This window comes from Mus musculus, chromosome 3 (assembly GCF_000001635.26).
Source record: "Mus musculus strain C57BL/6J chromosome 3, GRCm38.p6 C57BL/6J".
Classification (NCBI taxonomy): Eukaryota; Metazoa; Chordata; class Mammalia; order Rodentia; family Muridae; genus Mus; species Mus musculus.
Window position 1 is genome coordinate 67,290,332 of NC_000069.6, and position 22,109 is coordinate 67,312,440.

Here is a 22,109-nt window from a genome sequence, read left to right on the forward strand (position 1 = left end):
ATTGTTTTCTTGCAGCAAAAGCTGATGAAGCATTAAAAGCCAAAGAAAGGAGTGAGGAAGAAGCAAAGAGAAGAAAAGAAGAAGGTAAAAATGCATGATTCCTTTGTCCTCTAAGGAGTAGTTATCTGACACGACTTCCGTAGTGCATGGATACGTCATAGAATGTGGTGTAGTGCCTTCAGGGGCTTCGTGTCATCTCATGATCTTAGAGGAAGGCACAGCATTCACTGTACTCATTGCTGGGCACTAATGTTTGCTATCATAAGATTAGTTTAAAAGCATCCTCTGGGGCCGGTTAAGAGCGTTCTCCGCTGTGCCTGACCACCCGAGCCCTATCCTTGTGGTCCACATAGTAAAAGGAAAGGACACGCTCCTGAAAGTCAGCCTCTAACTGTCATAGTAGCACTGTGGCAAGCATGTTCTCACAGAGACATCTGCACACATACAACCTGTTGTGAATCTTTCAGCTGCTCAGAATCTCACAAGAGGAAATACGTATTGAGAAGTTGAAAGACGGATAACTTGTGCACAGTATGGTTTTGTTTAGCTGTATGCTCTTCTCTGTGATCAACTGCTACTATAACTCACTGATAAAATAAGGCTCTTTAACGTATACATCTTGGCATTTGCATTCAGTATGTTCTCTAATCCACTGATGTTTATTGTATGCCTATATTACCAGTAAATAGAAGACTGGATGGAAAGCAGTCTAAGGAATCTCAAATACTGTTTAGCTTTGTATTGGTAAAAACAATTGATAACACGGACATTATAGAATACACGCTTCTATTTATCACAGCTAGTACATGTTACAGTCTCCCAGATAGAATTTTTGTAGTAGTTTTAGTTGAATCATGTGCATTCAGATCTTAGAGTTCAATTAATTTTTTAAAAATAAGAAATCTTGGTTGGTTTTGCCACCAACCAAAGAGCATACACAGGCTGGTCTGAGCCATCTCCACCACCATCACATATGTAGCAGAGGACTGCCTCGCCTGGCCTAACTGGGGGGAGGATTGCCTAATCCTGTAAAGGGAACACCCAGGGTGGAGAGCACCCTCTCAGGGGCAAAGGGGAGGGCTTGGGAGGAAGAACCCTATGAGACAGTACTGAGAAGGAGTGCAACCTTCGGGATGTAAATAAATAAAATAATTAGTAAAAATAAGTAAATGTAGGTTTTAACATTGTTATTGATTATAATATGAAAAATATAATATGAATTCTTAGCCCCATAAAAAGAAAGTTTTAATGCTTTCTATCCTGTATTTCCAGATAACTAATATGTTATTTCTAATAATCTCTTTATCATAAATTGGTTATAAATTACCTTCAAAAAGATACTTTAAGATATTTTAAATACTGCAGGTACTTAAATATTATATATAATTACATTTCCAGTATTCTATATACAGATTAATTAAGTTAAGCCGTCCTTGTAGTGTGGTACGTAATGTCTTTTTCCTTCTGTATCTGACAAGTGTTGGCAATTCCAGCCTTACCACAATACCCATTTTCATTGCTTCTTTCCAAGTCTTATACTGAGTAAAACTCCAGAACTGTAGATGACCTAGTGTAATGGTGCCTCACACATAGTGGAAATCTTGAATTATTGTATCAACAAATTATTAAGTGAGGGGCCAGTTCTCTTTTCTTCTTTAAAGTCCAAACCTAGATTTATTTTGAGCTTACATTGGATTTTAAATAATCACATTGAAAGTGCATGCCATCTCTGCTGTATCACTTCTCTAAGACAAGACCTTAGCCGTTATGCAATTGCTCTAATGAATTATAATCATGCGAAATGGAGTTAAATAATAGAAAATGTTATCAGTATTTGCTATATCGCTTTATCTCTTCTTAAGTTCACTAAATTTTCTGTGCATTAAAAAACTGGAAAATTATATTATTGAAGAAATATTCAATCGATTAAGCTCTATGACACTGACTCTAAAATATGAAAGGAACGGTTTTTATTTATGAGGTTCACTATACTTGTTTTGTATAGTAAATCAGTCACCTTTTAGATTCTTTGTTATTTGCTTCCAAATTTTTTTCTTATGGATTATATTGAATTCTATTAAATTAACCTTTCCCTGAAGATGATTAATGTATAAGCTCACTTATTTTATTTCACATAATTAGTCTAGCTGCAAATTAAAACTTGAGATACATTGGTATGTACTTCTGTATCTGAAAAAAATAATAATCCTTTATTTCAAATCTAGAAGCCACTAGTAATTCAGTCTGTCACATCATCTATACAACTCATATCTTAATTTCTTAGCATGCTGATACGCAGCACAGGGTTGAAAGCATTGTTCAAATGTAGATAAATATTGTCTATCTGGCTTCCTTTATCCGCTCTCTGTTATCTCAACAAAGCTATTGTATTAGCATAGCAAAAGCTGTACCTTGCAATTTCGCTTTGACTATTATGCAGTCCTTTCCTTTGAGTGTTCTTAAATCAATAGCATATTATGTTTGAAAATATCATGTCCAAGATAGAGTCAGCCTATAATACCAGATTTTTCCCAAGGTTACTGTTTTGCCTTATATCTGTCCAGTTTGAATATTTCCTATGCTCCTTACATATAACTCAGCTCACCTCCCCCTTACTGATATTGCCCGCACATTATGGGCCTTCATTCATAACTGCTTACTATCTCTTTCCACTCTTCTGGAGTTATATAAAGATACATCTCTTTGTAAAAATAAACAAATAATTCAAAATGTGGTTTTAAAATTTGCCTCCTTAAACTAAGTACTTTTTTTTTTAACTTAGGTTGGATTTCAGGCAATGAACATTGACTTGAGGAATCTCTCAGTTTGGCTCTTTTCTTCTCTGTATGTTCAGAAATGTTCTGGTTGTACTTGCCTGGTTTTTTGAGACAAGCTTGACATGTTGCTCAGACTGACCTGGAAGTGACTAATGTAGCTCAGGCTGCCCTTGAACTCAAGATCTCCCTTGTCATTCTCTAAGGGTGGGATTATACTCTCAATTCTGAATATCTATGCTCCAAATACAAGAGCAGCCACATTCACTAAAGAAACTTTAGTAAAGCTCAAAGCACACATTGCGCCTCACACAATAATAGTGGGAGACTTCAACACACCACTTTCACCAATGGACAGATCATGGAAACAGAAACTAAACAGGGACACACTGAAACTAACAGAAGTGATGAAACAAATGGATCTGACAGATATCTACAGAACATTTTTCCCTAAAACAAAAGGATATACCTTCTTCTCAGCACCTCATGGTACCTTCTCCAAAATTGACCACATAATAGGTCACAAATCAGGCCTCAACAGATTCAAAAATATTGAAATTGTCCCATGTATCCTATCAGATCACCATGCACTAAGGCTGATCTTCAATAACAAAATAAATAACAGAAAGCCAACATTCACATGGAAACTGAACAACACTCTTCTCAATGATACCTTGGTCAAGGAAGGAATAAAGAAAGAAATTAAAGACTTTTTAGAGTTTAATGAAAATGAAGCCACAACGTACCCAAACCTTTGGGACACAATGAAAGCATTTCTAAGAGGGAAACTCATAGCTATGAGTGCCTTCAAGAAAAAACGGGAGAGAGCACATACTAGCAGCTTGACAACACATCTAAAAGCTCTAGAAAAAAAGGAAGCAAATTCACCCAAGAGGAGTAGACGGCAGGAAATAATCAAACTCAGAGGTGAAATCAACCAAGTGGAAACAAGAAGAACTATTCAAAGAATTAACCAAACGAGGAGTTGGTTCTTTGAGAAAATCAACAAGATAGATAAACCCTTAGCTAGACTCACTAAAGGGCACAGGGACAAAATCCTAATTAACAAAATCAGAAATGAAAAGGGAGACATAACAACAGATCCTGAAGAAATCCAAAACACCATCAGATCCTTCTACAAAAGGCTATACTCAACAAAACTGGAAAACCTGGACGAAATGGACAAATTTCTGGACAGATACCAGGTACCAAAGTTGAATCAGGATCAAGTTGACCTTCTAAACAGTCCCATATCCCCTAAAGAAATAGAAGCAGTTATTAATAGTCTCCCAGCCAAAAAAAGCCCAGGACCAGACGGGTTTAGTGCAGAGTTCTATCAGACCTTCAAAGAAGATCTAACTCCAGTTCTGCACAAACTTTTTCACAAGATAGAAGTAGAAGGTATTCTACCCAACTCATTTTATGAAGCCACTATTACTCTGATACCTAAACCACAGAAAGATCCAACAAAGATAGAGAACTTCAGACCAATTTCTCTTATGAACATCGATGCAAAAATCCTTAATAAAATTCTCGCTAACCGAATCCAAGAACACATTAAAGCAATCATCCATCCTGACCAAGTAGGTTTTATTCCAGGGATGCAGGGATGGTTTAATATACGAAAATCCATCAATGTAATCCATTATATAAACAAACTCAAAGACAAAAACCACATGATCATCTCGTTAGATGCAGAAAAAGCATTTGACAAGATCCAACACCCATTCATGATAAAAGTTCTGGAAAGATCAGGAATTCAAGGCCAATACCTAAACATGATAAAAGCAATCTACAGCAAACCAGTAGCCAACATCAAAGTAAATGGAGAGAAGCTGGAAGCAATCCCACTAAAATCAGGGACTAGACAAGGCTGCCCACTTTCTCCCTACCTTTTCAACATAGTACTTGAAGTATTAGCCAGAGCAATTCGACAACAAAAGGAGATCAAGGGGATACAAATTGGAAAAGAGGAAGTCAAAATATCACTTTTTGCAGATGATATGATAGTATATATAAGTGACCCTAAAAATTCCACCAGAGAACTCCTAAACCTGATAAACAGCTTCGGTGAAGTAGCTGGATATAAAATTAACTCAAACAAGTCAATGGCCTTTCTGTACACAAAGAATAAACAGGCTGAGAAAGAAATTAGGGAAACAACACCCTTCTCAATAGCCACAAATAATATAAAATATCTCGGCGTGACTCTAACGAAGGAAGTGAAAGATCTGTATGATAAAAACTTCAAGTCCCTGAAGAAAGAAATTAAAGAAGATCTCAGAAGATGGAAAGATCTCCCATGCTCATGGATTGGCAGGACCAACATTGTAAAAATGGCTATCTTGCCAAAAGCAATCTACAGATTCAATGCAATCCCCATTAAAATTCCAACTCAATTCTTCAACGAATTAGAAGGAGCAATTTGCAAATTCATCTGGAATAACAAAAAACCGAGGATAGCAAAAACTCTTCTCAAGGATAAAAGAACCTCTGGTGGAATCACCATGCCTGACCTAAAGCTTTACTACAGAGCAATTGTGATAAAAACTGCATGGTACTGGTATAGAGACAGACAAGTGGACCAATGGAATAGAATTGAAGACCCAGAAATGAACCCACACACCTATGGTCACTTGATCTTCGACAAGGGAGCCAAAACCATCCAGTGGAAGAAAGACAGCATTTTCAACAATTGGTGCTGGCACAACTGGTTGTTATCATGTAGAAGAATGCGAATCGATCCATACTTATCTCCTTGTACTAAGGTCAAATCTAAGTGGATCAAGGAACTTCACATAAAACCAGAGACACTGAAACTTATAGAGGAGAAAGTGGGGAAAAGCCTTGAAGATATGGGCACAGGGGAAAAATTCCTGAACAGAACAGCAATGGCTTGTGCTGTAAGATCGAGAATTGACAAATGGGACCTAATGAAACTCCAAAGTTTCTGCAAGGCAAAAGACACTGTCTATAAGACAAAAAGACCACCAACAGACTGGGAAAGGATCTTTACCTATCCTAAATCAGATAGGGGACTAATATCCAACATATATAAAGAACTCAAGAAGGTGGACCTCAGAAAATCAAATAACCCCCTTAAAAAATGGGGCTCAGAACTGAACAAAGAATTCTCACCTGAGGAATACCGAATGGCAGAGAAGCACCTGAAAAAATGTTCAACATCCTTAATCATCAGGGAAATGCAAATCAAAACAACCCTGAGATTCCACCTCACACCAGTGAGAATGGCTAAGATCAAAAATTCAGGTGACAGCAGATGCTGGCGAGGATGTGGAGAAAGAGGAACACTCCTCCATTGTTGGTGGAATTGCAGGCTTGTACAACCACTCTGGAAATCAGTCTGGCGGTTCCTCAGAAAATTGGACATAGTACTACCGGAGGATCCAGCAATACCTCTCCTGGGCATATATCCAGAAGAAGCCCCAACTAGTAAGAAGGACACATGCTCCACTATGTTCATAGCAGCCTTATTTATAATAGCCAGAAACTGGAAAGAACCCAGATGCCCCTCAACAGAGGAATGGATACAGAAAATGTGGTACATCTACACAATGGAGTACTACTCAGCTATTAAAAAGAATGAATTTATGAAATTCCTAGCCAAATGGATGGACCTGGAGAGCATCATCCTGAGTGAGGTAACACAATCCCAAAGGAACTCACACAATATGTACTCACTGATAAGTGGATACTAGCCCAAAACCTAGGATACCCACGATATAAGATACAATTTCCTAAACACATGAAACTCAAGAAAAATGAAGACTGAAGTGTGGACACTATGCCCCTCCTTAGAAGTGGGAACAAAACACCCATGGAAGGAGTTACAGAAACAAAGTTTGGAGCTGAGATGAAAGGATGGACCATGTAGAGACTGCCATATCCAGGGATCCACCCCATAATCAGCATCCAAACGCTGACACCATTGCATATACTAGCAAGATTTTATCGAAAGGACCCAGATGTAGCTGTCTCTTGTGAGACTATGCCGGGGCCTAGCAAACACAGAAGTGGATGCTCACAGTCAGCTAATGGATGGATCACAGGGCTCCCAATGGAGGAGCTAGAGAAAGTACCCAAGGAGCTAAAGGGATCTTCAACCCTATAGGTGGAACAACATTATGAACTAACCAGTACCCCTGAGCTCTTGACTCTAGCTGCATATGTATCAAAAGATGGCCTAGTCGGCCATCACTGGAAAGAGAGGCCCATTGGACACGCAGACTTTGTGTGCCCCGGTACAGGGGAACGCCAGGGCCAAAGGGGGGGAGTGGGTGGGTAGGGGAGTGGGGGTGGGTGGGTAAGAGGGACTTTTGGTATAGCATTGGAAATGTAAATGAGCTAAATACCTAATAAAAAATGGAAAAAAAAAAAAAAAAAAAAAAAAAAAAAAAAAGGGTGGGATTATGTGCACATGGCACCATGCCAAGCTTTCTTCTTATACTTTCAAAGTAGATCATTGAAAATGGTCTCAACTTCCAGAATGCTTAGGTACAACTCCTTGGGTTTTCTAAATGTCATTTTAAATTTAATTTAGTATTCATTTAAGGATGCTAATTATGTTTTAATGTGTTTATGGGCATAATAATGGTCCTTTGCATTTGATTTCTCTCTAATTAATTTATTTGGCATAAATACAGTAGCTTTGAAATAATTCTCTGTTATGCTGGTTGGATGGTTTGTTTATTAGTTATTTCAAATGTTTTCTTTCTAAAAAAAACTCAGGCAGCTTATGCTAATTTATTCATGGAAATAGTGGACAGTGAAAATATGAACATTATATAAGGCGCTTCTAACAAAAATTAAAGGCAAATTCTGTATTTAAATAAAAAATCAAGTCTTTGGTCACAGCTGATTAGTAAGAAATAAAATAAAGTAGTCTTAATTTTTCTTTCCTTTCTCCCTCTTTGACAATCCTTTAAGGTGAGATCGTGAATAGTAAAAACTAAAGGGAAAGAAGGTGCCAGCAATATTCTAAGTATCTTATGTATTTTAACTCCAGTGAGTCCTTACAAACTGAGTTTTGTGCTTTTACATTATTTCTGTGATGTATAGAGGACTGGCCACAAGACACAATTCTTAATTACTTTCTATAGAGCTAGTAAGTGATGAAAATTCCCCTTAAATAATCATAAATCACACTTAGTGTTAAAAAATAATATAACTAAGGGTACAGGGAGATGCCTGACTGGATAAGGGCACTTGCTGTGAAAGTGAGAGGAAAAAAAGCTTAAGTCCAAGCGGATCAAAGACCTCCACATAGAACCAGAAACACTGAAACTAATAGAAGAGAAAGTGGGGAAGAGCCTCAAACACATGGGCACAGGGAAAATTTCCTGAACAGAACACCAATAGCTTGTGCTCTAAGATCAAGAATTGACAAATGGGACCTCATAAAATCGCAAAGCTTCTGTAAGGGAAAGGACACTGTCAACACGAGAAAATGGCAACCAACAGATTGAGAAAATATCTTTACCAAATCTATATATTAGAGGGCTAATATCCAACATATACAAAGAACTCAAGAAGTTGGACTCCAGAGACCAAATAACCCTATTTAAAAATGGGGTATAGAGCTAAATAGAGAATTCTCAACTGAGGAATACTGAATGGCTGAGAAGCACCTAATGAAATGTTCAACATCCTTAGTCATCAGGGAAATGCAAATCAAAACAACCCTGAGATTCCACCTCACACCAGTCAGAATGGCTAAGATGAAAAACTCAGGTGACAGCAGATGCTGGCCATCTTGTTGAAAGCAATCTACAGATTCAATGCAATCCCAATCAGAATTCCAACTAAATTCTTCATAGATTTAGAAAGAGCAATTTCCAAATTCATCTGGAATAACAAAAAATCCAGGATAGTGAAAACTAGTCTCAACAATAAAAGAACTTCTGGGGGAATCACCATCCCTGACCTCAAGCTGTACTACAGAGCAATCGTGATTAAAAACTGCATGGTATTGGTACAGAGACAGTCAGGCAGAACAATAGAATAGAATTGAAAACCCAGAAATGAACCCACACACCTATGGTCACTTGATCTTTGACAAAGGAGTTAAAACCATCCAATGGAAAAAGACAGCATTTTCAACAAATGGTGCTGTTTCAACAGAATGTTATATTCTTAACAACAACAAAAATCTACTTAACCTGAATATATTGCTTTATGGTCTAATTTCCTTGAGTCTTTAGTTGGTCCACTTGTTCTGTTATCAGCCCTCTGTCTTACTTCTCCAACAGTGAGTGATTTGTCTTTTATAGTCCCCTTGATTCCATGTTAGCAAGAATGTGGTTGCTAAATCTTGTTTGCCTTTCTCTTACATATCATCTGTCTATTTCTATTATACAATATAGCATTAACTCTAGTCAATATGTGCTAAGTAATTTTTAATTTTTTTAACAAAGAAATCTTTATTGCTCTTTTTAATAATGCCGAGGTGCTTTTGAGGATATGTTCATTTCATGTAGTGTTGGCTTTCATAAATATAATTTATTTCAAGTATGTTACAAACTTTGACCTCATTTACATAATTCTCATATTTTCAAAACTGCTTAATACTAACGATTTTCCTTCATATGCTTTTTAAAGATTTATTTTTATGTTTATGAGTACTCTATCGGCATATACACCTACATGCTGGAAGAATATCAGATAGTTGTGAGCCATCATGTGGTTGCTGAGAATTGAACTCAGGACCTCTGGCAAAGCAGCCAGTGCCCTTAACCACTGAGCCATCTCTCCAGCCCCCTTTATATGTTTTTGTATCACACATTTAGCTATATTCTTTATGGAATTAGAAGCCAGTTTAGGTCACATTATAGCTCCTTTCAGCAAGATGTTTTTATTCATAAAAAACAGATGTATTGGTATCTATGAGACCATTGCTAAGTCTCTGGTGACCACCCATCATGGATTTCCTTGCCAATTTAATATTTTTTGTTTTCCAAAACTACAAATTTCAAGACCAGTCAAAGCCACAATCTTCATATTCAATTAGTTATCTCCACTATAGATTAAAAATTAGGAAGCAAACATACCTCTCAAATATTCATGAATATATAGTCTTAGGAATGTAGTACAGTCTAGGGAGTCACTTGTGCTGTCATGGAAACGTCCCTAGTATCCCCTGGCCGACAGAATGAGGTTTAGAATCTGCTTTGCTCTATCTCAGCTCTATATTTGAATAAATCACTTAATGTCACTGTGACTTTGTAGGCAGAAGACAATAAAAATTGCCTAGAGATATTATAAAATGTGTATGATTATGATTAGAAAGCATTCAATAACTTCTAATGCTAGAAGTTATTATTGTTACTTAGAATTACAGCACAAGAGAATAATGTTGTGTGTGAAATATATATATTACTACTACTATACATATATATGTATATATACACTTTTTACTGAACTTTTAGTAACTTTTATCATTTAAACATATATCAACTGGATAGGCAGGATGGCTCAGTGGGCAAGGGCACTTGCTGCGCAAACCTGTCAACCTAGCTTTGGCCTCTGGAACTAATTTGAAAGTAGAAGAAGAAAATCAATTCAAGAATTATCCTCAGACTTCCATATATATTCTGTAGGACCCTCATGACCACACAAACAACACACAAACTAAAATAATTTTTAAAATTTAAGTATGTGTGTATGTGTTTACCTACATGGTATATTAATAGATCCTGAAAGAGAAAAATCAATGACTAGGCATAAGAGCATACATTGTACAACAGGAAGAGACCAAAAAAATAGTCATGAAAAGAAAGTTTAGAAAAATTAAAAAGAGGTTAGTGCCTTTTCATCCTGTAAACCTTAGGTAATCTCTTTAAACCCAGTTTTCTTATCTGCTATAGAAGGCTTGATGTTTTTCATCTACAGCCTAAATATATAGTTACAATATGTACTATGAAACTCTTACATGATCAGTATTGCCCTGATTTTTTACTTTTAATTCTAGCACATTTTTGGAAACTTAGCATAGAGTACACTGAGGACCAGACATGAGTAAAGAGGACTGTGCTGTGTGGAAATGACCAAATGGGCCTTTCACTTCCAAGGTAGTAGGACACCTTTCTATTGTGCTTTTAAAAGTGTGATTGACTTTACTGAAACTCTAGGACTCTTCTTTTTTATTTTTCATTCCACTGTCAGGATAAAATTAATTTATTTACCTAAGTTTTCTTTGTTTTTACAGCAGCAGTTAAGTCCTAGCATGGAAACAGCAACAAAAAAAAAAAAAAAAAAAAATCACTTACTCAGTCCTAACTTGTAAGGACAAGTTTTTTTTTTTTTTAAAGTTGGCTCAGAGAAGCTCAGTTCATGATTCCTATGCCACTCAGCCTAGAAAGAAAGTTTGCTTAAAATCTCCCATCTCTGGGCTACCATTTCTGACCTCAGTAGGAGAGGATGCACCCAGCCTCCTAGAGACTTAAAGTGCCAGGGTAGGGGGGATACTACTCAGGAGGTCCCCCACACCCGCTCAGAGGAGAAGGAAACAGGGGGCAGGGGGATAAGAGGATTGTAGGAGAAGGTGATCTGGAGGGGGTAGTAAGCAGGATACAAAGTGAGTAAGTATAATAATAATAATAATTAATAAAAAAGTGTCAGATATGAGGTTAAATGAGAGCTATTAAACTTGTAACTGTAAACTAATAAACCCAAAGGTAGCAGTGATTAATATTCACAGTCATGCCTGCAGAAATTGATAAGTTTCATCAAGTTAAACAATAGGATAAACTGCTTCTTTAGCTACTTGCTTCATGGGCAATCTAATTAAAACAGAATTTGGAAAAACAAATATCTTTTTAGACAAAACATAAAAAGAAAATTCCCATCACTGAATACAGACTTTTATCTTCTCAGGTAGGAGCAATTATAATATTGGTTCTATCCTATTCATTTCTCTATAATATTTGACTTACACTTGCCTTTACAACATCCCAAACATTTTAGTATAAAAAGAGGATAGTCTATCTTGTGTTATTTCTTCACATTAAAATGAAATATCTAATACAAAAAAATCTAGCTCTCTATAAAATTAATTAAAAATTTTGTTCTAACACTGTAAACCTAAGCACTAGGCTAATAAGGCGGTAATTTTTTCTCAATAAAATTCATTTTGGTAAGCTTTTCTCAAGATAAGAAGAAAAGTGCCCAAAGATTGATAATTATTACGTAACTTACAACTTTTATTTCTACTCTTTCAGTTTTAGAAATTAGTATTTTTACTTTTATTTGTATATATTGATATTTGTGTTTGTGGCGGTATATGCATATGGGTACCTATGCCGTTCACGGTGGTAGCCAAGCTACAGTTCATAGACCTACAGACGTGAGTTATAGAGTAAGGGACTGGGGGTGGGAAATGAGATTCTCATAGGGAAGGAGGAGGACTGGAATGGAAGGATTAAGTGGGGAAGGGATAGAAGAGGGGACGGGGGAGGCATAGCTGAAATTAAAGGTCATTTGAGAGGTCATATAAAAACAATACAATAGAAGATTCCCAAAGGCTTTCTAACTAGAGTTGCGAAGCAATTGAAAAGAGAAAGTCCCAACTGACCATCTCTTGATATTAAATGCAGTTTTCAGTCTGGAGATTGGGTAATATCTACTTGAGTTTTTGGCCAAAAGGGTCTCAGGGGAATCCTTAAACAATCCAGGCTGTTGCCAAAAGTATATAGGTTGCTCTCTACAAATTTAGGACAGGCCCCATTGCTGAAGACAACACCTACACAACTTGTTAAACACGGAGAAGTAGAGCTAGTGCTACATAATGCCTTCACTTATGTGTTCTCACTTGGTACAGGAAGGTGCTGTGCATGCCACTCAGAGAAATGTAAGCATCAACCCAGCCACAGACACTGATCTACGATGGTGTCCAACCTGCAAGATATGCTAGTGTAGTGAAGGTACAAACCTTATGAGAGTAACCACCCAACATCTGATTTGGCTGAAGGCCCACTCCACAACATGGAACCCAATCTTGACAGTTTGGTTGACTAAGAACCTGAAACTAGATAGCCCAGGGAGAGAGGGTAAAACCAAATACTATTGCTCCATTAAAAGACTGGCAATAAAATGCACCTAATGGCATTCTGCTACATTAATAGATCAGTACCTTGCTCAGCTATCATCAGAGAAACTTATTCTTGCAGCTGATATGAAGAAATACACTGCTAAATACACTGTAAAGAATAAGAGGCTTTGAAACACTAGGCCCTACAAAGGATGTGTCCACCAAATCCTCCCCCTCAGGGATCAGAGCACCCTGTGCAAAAGAAGGCAGAAAGAGTGTGAGAGCCATAGAGGAGGGAGGACACCAAGCAAACAAAGCCTTCTAAATCAGCATGATCCCAGATCCCATGAACCCACAGAACTGAAGCAGCTTGCACAGGGCCTACAGTGGGTCTGCAGCAGCTCCTCTCGTATATATTACAGCCTCAAGTTTGTACTTTTTATGGTAGTTCTAGGTGTGAGAATGACCAGGTCTCTTTCTTGTGCCTTGTCTTGGACTCTTTTTCTTCTGTGTTTATTTTGTCCAATTCCAATGTGTTGGGTTTTGTTTTATCTTACCTCTTTTCTTTATTTTATTTTATTTTATTTTATTTTATTTTATTTTATTTTATTATGATCCCTTATAAACTTACTTGTTTTCTAATAAGACAGAAAAGGAGTGAATCCAGATGGGACAGGTGGTAGAGAGGAACTCTGAGGCATAAAGGGAGGGTAACCTAAATCAAGATATGTTATAAAATTTTTTCCTAGGAATAATTAATGATTTAAAAATATTATAATTTAACATACTAATAAAGATAACTTAAAATAATAATTTTAAGTTAAATAATAAGTTAAAATAAATAAAATAAATACATGGGATAATAGTCCTAGTTCTTATATATTCATCTCAAAATTGATCTCAAAAACAAAACCACCATTTAACATTATAAAGAATCATTTTCGTCTGTAGTTTACCAAAATGTCTGGTTTCCACTTGTTTCCCTAACCGTATAAAAACTTAAATTTAATCAAAAAATATTTTTGGAGTCTGTTCCACTTATTCTTTGACAATTTCATATAGGTATGTAGTGTATCTCCATCATATCCATTTTAACTTAACTCCCCTCACACTCTCTGACCCCAACTCCATCCCTAACAAAGAGTCCAACCTCCAAGAATGGTGTGTTTGACCACTCAGATTATATGATAGACTGAAAAGCAACATTGTGAATAAGTAGTAGACTATGAAAGTCCACTTGTTGAGGAAATATATTCATTATTTCTATGAGTGATGTTTGAGGATATTGCTTTGTATATGGATATATTTATTATTTATTATTAGTTTGTTCGTTATTATTTAAAATACTCATTTTACTCTGCTAAGTTGTAGCACATTGAGTAAAGATGATGTGTATTTTACACTTCTTTATAATCTCAGTAATGGCACAGGGCAATTCAGCTTGCTCTTGCTAATATTTATGATGCTACTTCCTACTAATACTGCCTGTGCAGTGAACTAACAAACCTTGTAAGTGCTTTATTTATGATTAAAAAGTACAGCCTTGTTTGGACAGTCATGTTTGTAATATTGCCTATAGCTATTAGTGGCCAGTTTGATGGCTCATGGTGCCTTAATATTGGCCATATAACTAACAGATCTTGAGCCAATAGCTATCAAGAACTACCTTAGAAGCCCCGACTGTTGTTCCTACAGGTCTTGCTTTCAGGCTGTCATCACTCTCTACACCATGGCATGCTTTGTTTTTAGCAAAAGTGTGGCTGGTCATTTAGCAGCTTCACCTTTCCTTCCAAGGTAATTATCTGTCTAGTTGCTCATCTTTAGAACTGGCATGTTTTCCATAATGTATGAAATTACATGGAAGAAAAAAAATGGACACATAGGAAGTGATGTTATTTCCTATAAAAGTTAAAGGTCTCTGCTCTCTGTCTATCTGGATACAGTGAAATTCTAGAAACAGTGTGAAGAAGTGTGTACTAGTTTAGGAGTTTTAGAGTTAGTCAATTTGGAAGATCCATATTATATCATCAATTGGTCCAATTTTTTCTAGGCATTTTTAAAATGTATGGAATTCTGAAGGTCAGAAACTCAACCAGTGTTTCTTTTAGGCAGGAATTGTAGTTTGCTATTTGAGACAGGCAGTCATGTAACCCAGTCTGATCTGAAAATTCTTACATAGCTGAACATGACATTGAACTTAGAATTCTCCTGCCTCTACCTCTCAAGTAGTAAAATTACAGGCATGGAGTATTGTGCCCAGTTTCATGCAGTGCTAGGAATGGAGCCCAAGGTTTCCTGCATGCCACATACACAGTCTAACATAGTTTAGTATATTTAAAGTAACAAATATTTTACAGACTTTTCTTTTATATATTGACAATCCAATGAGAAAATATTTTTAAATGATTGGTGAAAGAATAAGTAAATTCCTTTTTTTTTCTCTCGCTTCTTTATTCATTTATTTAGAGAGTGGGAGTGGCTATCAGAGGACAACTTACAGGAGCTGCTTTGCTCCTGCCGTGTGGGTTCTCCTGATCACATTTAGATGATCAGGCTGCATAGGACCTTTCTCCACTGAGCCATCTTGCTCCCTCTCCCCATTAACTTTCTGATTTTTAGATTACAGTTTCTGTGATAGAAGTAAAGCACATTATAAATGCTTACTGGTACCTGACATTTGGCCATGTCTTTGAAGTAATAAAACCAGATTTAATTCGATATTTTATGTAAAGTTGTGTATGATATTATTTTTAAATTTTGCGAGTGATTTTAAAAGTTTTATCAGTATGCCTTTAAACATAGTCTAATTCATTTTCATGAACTGACTATCCAGAGTTTTCATGTTCATACTCCAGAGCATGCTGTCACAGGTGCTTATGTAGAATCCTGGCAAATCCTTCAGGGAAGACAATCCTTGAAATCATTCTTCTTCATGTTCAGCAACAGATTTACACTGTTCAAGCAGTTTAGAAGGAAGGTCGGTGCCAAGCTTCTAGAAGTGGCCTATAGATGCTGGAACCCTCCTTGCTATATAGATGCTGGAACCCACCTTGCTGTTTGAGGAAGATGGGCTTGAACCTTATTTTTGTGAGCTGGTTTCTGGGCAGCTGGGAAGTAGTATTGTTTATATTTAACTGTACTTCGTCTTTAGAAAAAATTCATCTAGTTTCTTTCATTGACCCAGATTGTTCATTGTTAAACATATTTAAGTTATATTATGTTTAAAGTCTTCCATTAGTCCCTACCACTCTCTAAACCCCAGGAAGCTACAAGGGGTGATCCTGCTCTGTATTTGCTCACCCTCTGTTGCACTACTCTGTGCACACAGCTAAACTTGGAAAGATACATCATTAACAACCTGTTTATTAGAGTCCAGTGAGTAATGCGGTGTGTTAAGGCACTTGCCATGAAAGCCAAGTGACCGGAGGTCAGCCTCCAGGACCACATGAAGGTGGAAGGAAAGAACCAATTTGACCTTTGCATATGGACACACATACACACACAAAATAAAACATAGAATACGTGTAATCTTGTAAGTATTTAAGAAAATACCATAAAGAAACATGCTACTTGGGCTGGTGAAATGGCTCAGTGACTAAGAGCACTGGCTGCTCTTCCAGAGGTCATGAGTTCAATTCCCAGCAACCACATGGTGGCTCACAACTGTCTATAGGGAAATCTGGTGTCCTCTTCAGGCAGGCAGATATATATGCAGCAGAGCATACATACATTAAATAAGAAAGGAAGGGAAGGAAAGGGAAAAAGGGAAAGGGAAGGGAAGGGAGAAAGAACTCTGCTACTTTATAAACTTACAAGAAAATGAAATATTTTTCTTTTTTACAAAACTTACCTATTGGCCCTTAATGACTTTCTAGTGGTCTCTCTCATATAAGGAACAGAGTCTCAAGTGAGCATTTACATAAAAAAGCACACGAAAGAACAAAACCTGTCATCACATGTATAGAAAAGGCCTGTGAGATTGGGACTAGTTTGGTCAGGAACATTGAATCATATTAGATACTTTGAAGTTGCTAGTCCCCAAGAAAACAAAGAGGATCCACAAAACTATGCCGTTACAAACTAAAGAACGATAGGAATCAAGCACAGGAAGGTGATTTTTAAAAACTGGGGATGCTTTAAATTTAAGTTTGTATGGGAGCCATGTGTTGAAAGCTTCTTCATGGTACAGTGTCCTGCAGCTCTCTCTGTTTCTTCCCCTCAGGATTAATCAACTCAGCATTATCACTAAGCTATAATATGTTCCTATAGAGGGTAAACTGTGAGAGAGCAGAGGCTATGTTTTGCTATGCCAAATATGGAATAATTTCTTCAATAATTTAAAAGTGAAAGATTGTGATTCTAAAACTTCAGAGGGTGAAAATGTCTTCTGCTTCTTTGGGGTAGAAAGAACAAAGCCTCCCCACATTGCCCGACGTCGGGCGCCTCTGGACTCAAGCAGTCCCTCCACTTCAGACTGCTGAGGAGGCTGGTGTAGGTGGGTCTCAGCATCAGCTAGAGTTCATTTTTTTAAATATGGCTTTGGATAGCATCAGGGTAGAAAGAAGACCTTGAGTGTTGTAGCACCCACTTAGTGCCTGAAAGTCCTCATCATTATTCTTGCCCTCCGATTTATTCAATAATAAACATAAATAACAAAACTACCAATCAGCAGAGAGAAGAAAGAAAGAGAGAGAGAAGGGGAGAAAGAAAGAGAGAGAGAGGGAAAGGGAGAAAGAGAGAGAAAAGAAAGAGAAAGTGAGAGAGGGAGGGAGGGAAAGGGAGAAAGAAACAGGTTAATGTAATGCTTATGATCTTGTTCAGAAAATAAAATTAAAATACGGAAAATGGTGAAATTGTAAAACATTTTCATTTCTACACGATTTGACATGATTATATATAATAAGCTGATAGCACTTTATAATCTAAATCTTAATTCAAGTACATTGTTCAATTCCATGAAGTATCCTGGTCATGCATTCTATGCTACAGGGTTTTTAAATTTAATTTTAATCTCTCTCTCTCTCTCTCTCTCTCTCTCTCTCTCTCTCTCTCTCATGTGTGTGTGTGCGCGCGCGCGTGTGTGTGTGTGTGTGTGTGTGTTGAAACAGTTGTAATCAATTTCATGATCTTATAAGGAAGTTGCAGTGTTCTGCCTTAGATTTCTGCCTTATTATCGTTTTCTTGCTTTTAAGGAGCAGTCCATTCTCTTAAAAGAGCCTTTGGACTTTTCAACAGATGGAAGTTTATCTTGGATCAAAACAAAGCTTCTGTTTCAATGTATTCCTGCCTGAAGGCAGGAAACTGGACCAGAAGACATCATGCAGGCCCCTTGACAGACCTGTGTTTTGTTTGTAAATCTCACTGCTGTTTAGTAACTGAAATAGAAGGATCTCCGAGTACCATCAAAGCAGCAGAGCCGCTATTGACATGCTTTGTAAGTTATTTTTGCTCTCGTATTGCAAAGGTAGCCTTAGAAGTATAGGAAGCAGTGTAATACTTTAAAGTTATTGCTTCCCAGCCCATGAGAAAAAGTTCTTATTTCTTTACTTTGTAGCGATGGTGCACCTGCATCGTTGTTACTGTAATTGTATTGCCAAATCAGGTATGAGATTAGTTGTTGGATGTTACATGTAATCTGCACAGAAATCAAATTATTTAACCTCGAAGCCCACAATACCTCCTCCTGCTGGTTTGCTGTTAAATATTCAGTATTTTCTTGTCATGAATACAAATGGAGGACAAATTAGAATCTACAGACAGCTGACCTGAGCTTCAGATTAGAGGCTGAGGGGCTTGTGCTGTTTTAAATGTTTTAATTATCATAGTCCCAGTAGCCAGTTGAAGGACACACATAAAATCATTTTTTAACAAAAGAAAAGGCAAAGCTCCTCCTCCTCCTCCTCCTCCTCCTCCTCCTCCTCCTCCTCCTCCTCCTCCTCCTCCTCCCCGAGCAAGTGTTTGAGTATAATTGTGTTGCACTTCCATTAGAGCGATGTGAATCTGCTGCATGGAATTAGGTCTATTAGGACGAGTCATGTTTAAACACCAAATATATCCAGGAATATTTTTTTCGTGGTGTGCATTTGCCTTGTCGGAAGGATGATGTATCGTCCTCATTTTATTTTGGACACTGAATCTGTTTGTGTGTGTGTATGTGAAGTTTAATTTAGACAACAGATCTGGTAGCTTACATTGAATGTGGTGAAATTGTGTGGAATGATGGACTGATTTATACGTAATAGCATATATTTACATTGAGGAAGAATGAACCCAGATGAAATAAGCTACAGAGAATTGTCCTAGGAATAAAAATACTTAACATATGCTAGCTTGAATTTTATTAAATAAATAAAATTTTATAGCATAATCAAAACTTTCACCATTTAAAGTAATGAGGAGGATATAATGTAATTAAAATGCTATGTTAGTTGATAAAATATTAATGGATAGTTATAGAACAAAACAATTTTAAAAGAAAAATTTTAAATTAATTTTATTAACATTTTCATCAGGATTAATCTAGTGTCTATAGTCTTGAATTTGCATTTTTGTGTCTTGTATATACATTGGTGTAGTGTTGATTTGATTAGTTATGCCTGGCTAGTAAGCGGTGAAACATTTTTATATACTCTTGGGAAATAAATTTGGCAGAAAATCAGCATGAGTAGATTTAATTATCACTCTGAGACCTTTTCCTTTTCTAGCTTAGTGATCCTGAAACTCCATGTGTCTCACTGAAATCTGTGTGGACGCTAAGCTTCGCTTACCAATTTGTTCTTCCATGCAATGATAAGCCAAGCAATTACTGGTTTATTGATTTTTCATCATGGCAAATTTAAAGTTGATTTTTTCCTGAAAAGGCAGGAGTGATTAAGTGTTTCCCCTCGGTTTAGTACAAGAGAGCTGTGTGGCAGAATCTAATATCCTGAGGTCAACCTCTGCAGGCAGATAATACGGTGTCTTGGCCACGTGCTAAAGAGAGAAATCAGGACTACAAATGTGATAGGATATCTGTGGAGACAGTTTAATTTGCTCCATTTATATGAACAAGTCATGTGGCACATGCTTGGAAAACATCATTTTCAATGAGTTTAAAAGTAAGGCCCACGTGGGCAGAGAGAATGAGTGAATACAGGCAAGAAAGGTATTATTGGTTATTAAGGGAATTTCACCACCATTTTTAAATGAAAATAGCAAACCACTGGAATACAGAATTTTTAAGACATGGAGTGAAATTTGCATTTATTATTGTGACAATTTACTTGATTGTAAAGTGCAAAATAAAGTGCCATGTAAGAAAATTGTGATAAAGCTATGCACATTAGTTTTAAATATATATACATGATAATCTCTTTAGGCAGTTTTCTGGCATAGTATATTCATATGCTTTATGAATATACAAATTCTCAATGAAATATTCCATACTTGACTCCAAAATTATTTTAGATATCTTGAACAATTTTTTATAACAATATTTTTAAATTGCTCATTACAAGTAAGAATATAGATAAAGAGCTAGACGTGATCATGAAAAACCTTAAACATTAAAATGGTAGAAAGGGCATCAATAACTGAATATTGCCTTTAAAACAAATCCAAAAGTTCTAATTTTAGACTTTTGAGGAACAACAAAATGTATTTGTTAAATCAAAAAGTAGAAGATAGAAGTTCTCAAGTTGGCTTTTGTTCTTAATCTTTTATATGACACTAAATATCCTACCAAAAATATTTAACAAATGTCATGTGCTCCCAAATCTTTAAGATCCCTTTCCAAGTAGGTCTGCTTCTAATCAAGGCTCTTCCTGTGAATTGGAAGCCCATGTGTAGGCGTAGGTTCCACATTCCATTGAAAAGCTCTCTTGTACTTAGCTCTTTAGTGTTTGGGCCCTGAAGTGTTATGTGTTTTCCCCCTCACATCTGACAATATTGACTGTGGTCATACTTTAAATTGGTGGATATGTCTTCTCAGCATGTATTTTCAAACAGTTGTGTTCTATGATGAATGTACATAAGCAGACATCTTCAACATGAAGGACTCGTGTTTTTATTTAAAGATGTTTTCCTCTGGAACAATAAATATTTGAGAAACATTCTGTTTTTAATGTGAAAAACTTTCTCAGTAAATATAAAGTCTGTACCATATAAAATACTTAAAAGAATTTAGTCAGAGTGCTTATTTATAAGCATAGAAGAGAGTAACTTGTTTATGTAAATACTAAACTATCTAGCAGCACCCTGCTCATCATTTCTCTGGGCTTTTAAGCAGGATGGCTCTCTGCACTTCGCTCTTCCCCAGAGCCGTTACCACTGTTTTCAGACCAAGAAAATGCCCATGGATTACTCTTTAAAGGTTCTGTCCTATGCCAGGCTTCAAATAACTGTTAGTTGACCTAATCTCTAATTGATAAATCACAGTCTGGTGTCTCCTGTCTGACTTTCAGTGTTGATTGAACTGCAGTGACCTCTTTTAGTTAATGGTTGTTCAAAAGAGAGGTCAGTATGGAAACATGATCCCTGCCTTGTTTTCTCACTGATATCCTTCTGTTAGCAAAACCTCCCTTCTGTTCCTGACACCATGGTAAATGCTAGGACTATGAAGATAAATTAGATGAGCTCCTTATTCTTTAAACACACATACGTGTGTGTGTGTGTGTGTGTGTGTGTGTGTGTGTGTGTGTAATGTTTGTGACCATTAGAAAGATACACCATGTGCATAAAGTGTGACGCAACGTAGAAATAAGCTCTGGTAACAAAATGCAGGTAGACTGCTTGTGAAAAGGGAGAGATTACTTGTAGGCAAGAGAATTGGGGAATGCCTTGAAGAAATTGCTTACATTTATCAAATCTGTCAATATGAACAATCCTGGGGTAAACATATATAGAAGGTGGTAGCAGGGAAAGAGAGAAGAACTGTTTTGGTTTTTGTTGTTTATTCCACCTTCTTTTACTAAAATTAATACTGCGCCCAGTTATATAATTATGCCCTAACAGTAGCCCTGTGAATTATGAAGTGTTGGTGGTTTGAAGTCAGTTGGACAAGTTAAGTACCTTCTCAAGATTCTGTGGATAGTAAGTAATGAAGCTAGAACTTGAAAATTCACATAGTAACTTTATAGTCTCAGCTCGATTTTATTGTTTTTCATGTGTGCTTATTTGTTTGTTTGCTTGTCTATTTTTCTATTTTGCAATTATGTAGACTACATAGTGATGGGATCTGGAACTTGACTTCATAGCAACACACACACTGAAACTGACCAGTGTTTCCAAAAATAGCCTGCATCAATAACCTG

General features: G+C 36.7%; 1 protein-coding gene across 12 annotated transcripts in view; it reads left to right on the plus strand.

Annotated features, from left to right (window-relative positions):
- Rsrc1 (arginine/serine-rich coiled-coil 1) overlaps nucleotides 1-22,109 on the plus strand; it is a 377,040-nt gene that overhangs the window by 308,968 nt on the left and 45,963 nt on the right. For 8 of the 12 annotated variants that reach the window (NM_025822.4, NM_001356277.1, NM_001356279.1 and 5 more), the window contains one exon: nucleotides 16-84. In NM_025822.4, coding sequence (NP_080098.1) covers nucleotides 16-84 — 69 coding nt within the window. Of the gene's footprint in view, nucleotides 1-15; nucleotides 3,345-22,109 lie in introns of those variants that run through there. The other 4 variants (XM_017319694.2, XM_017319692.2, XM_017319693.2 and 1 more) reach the window with 2 other exon arrangements.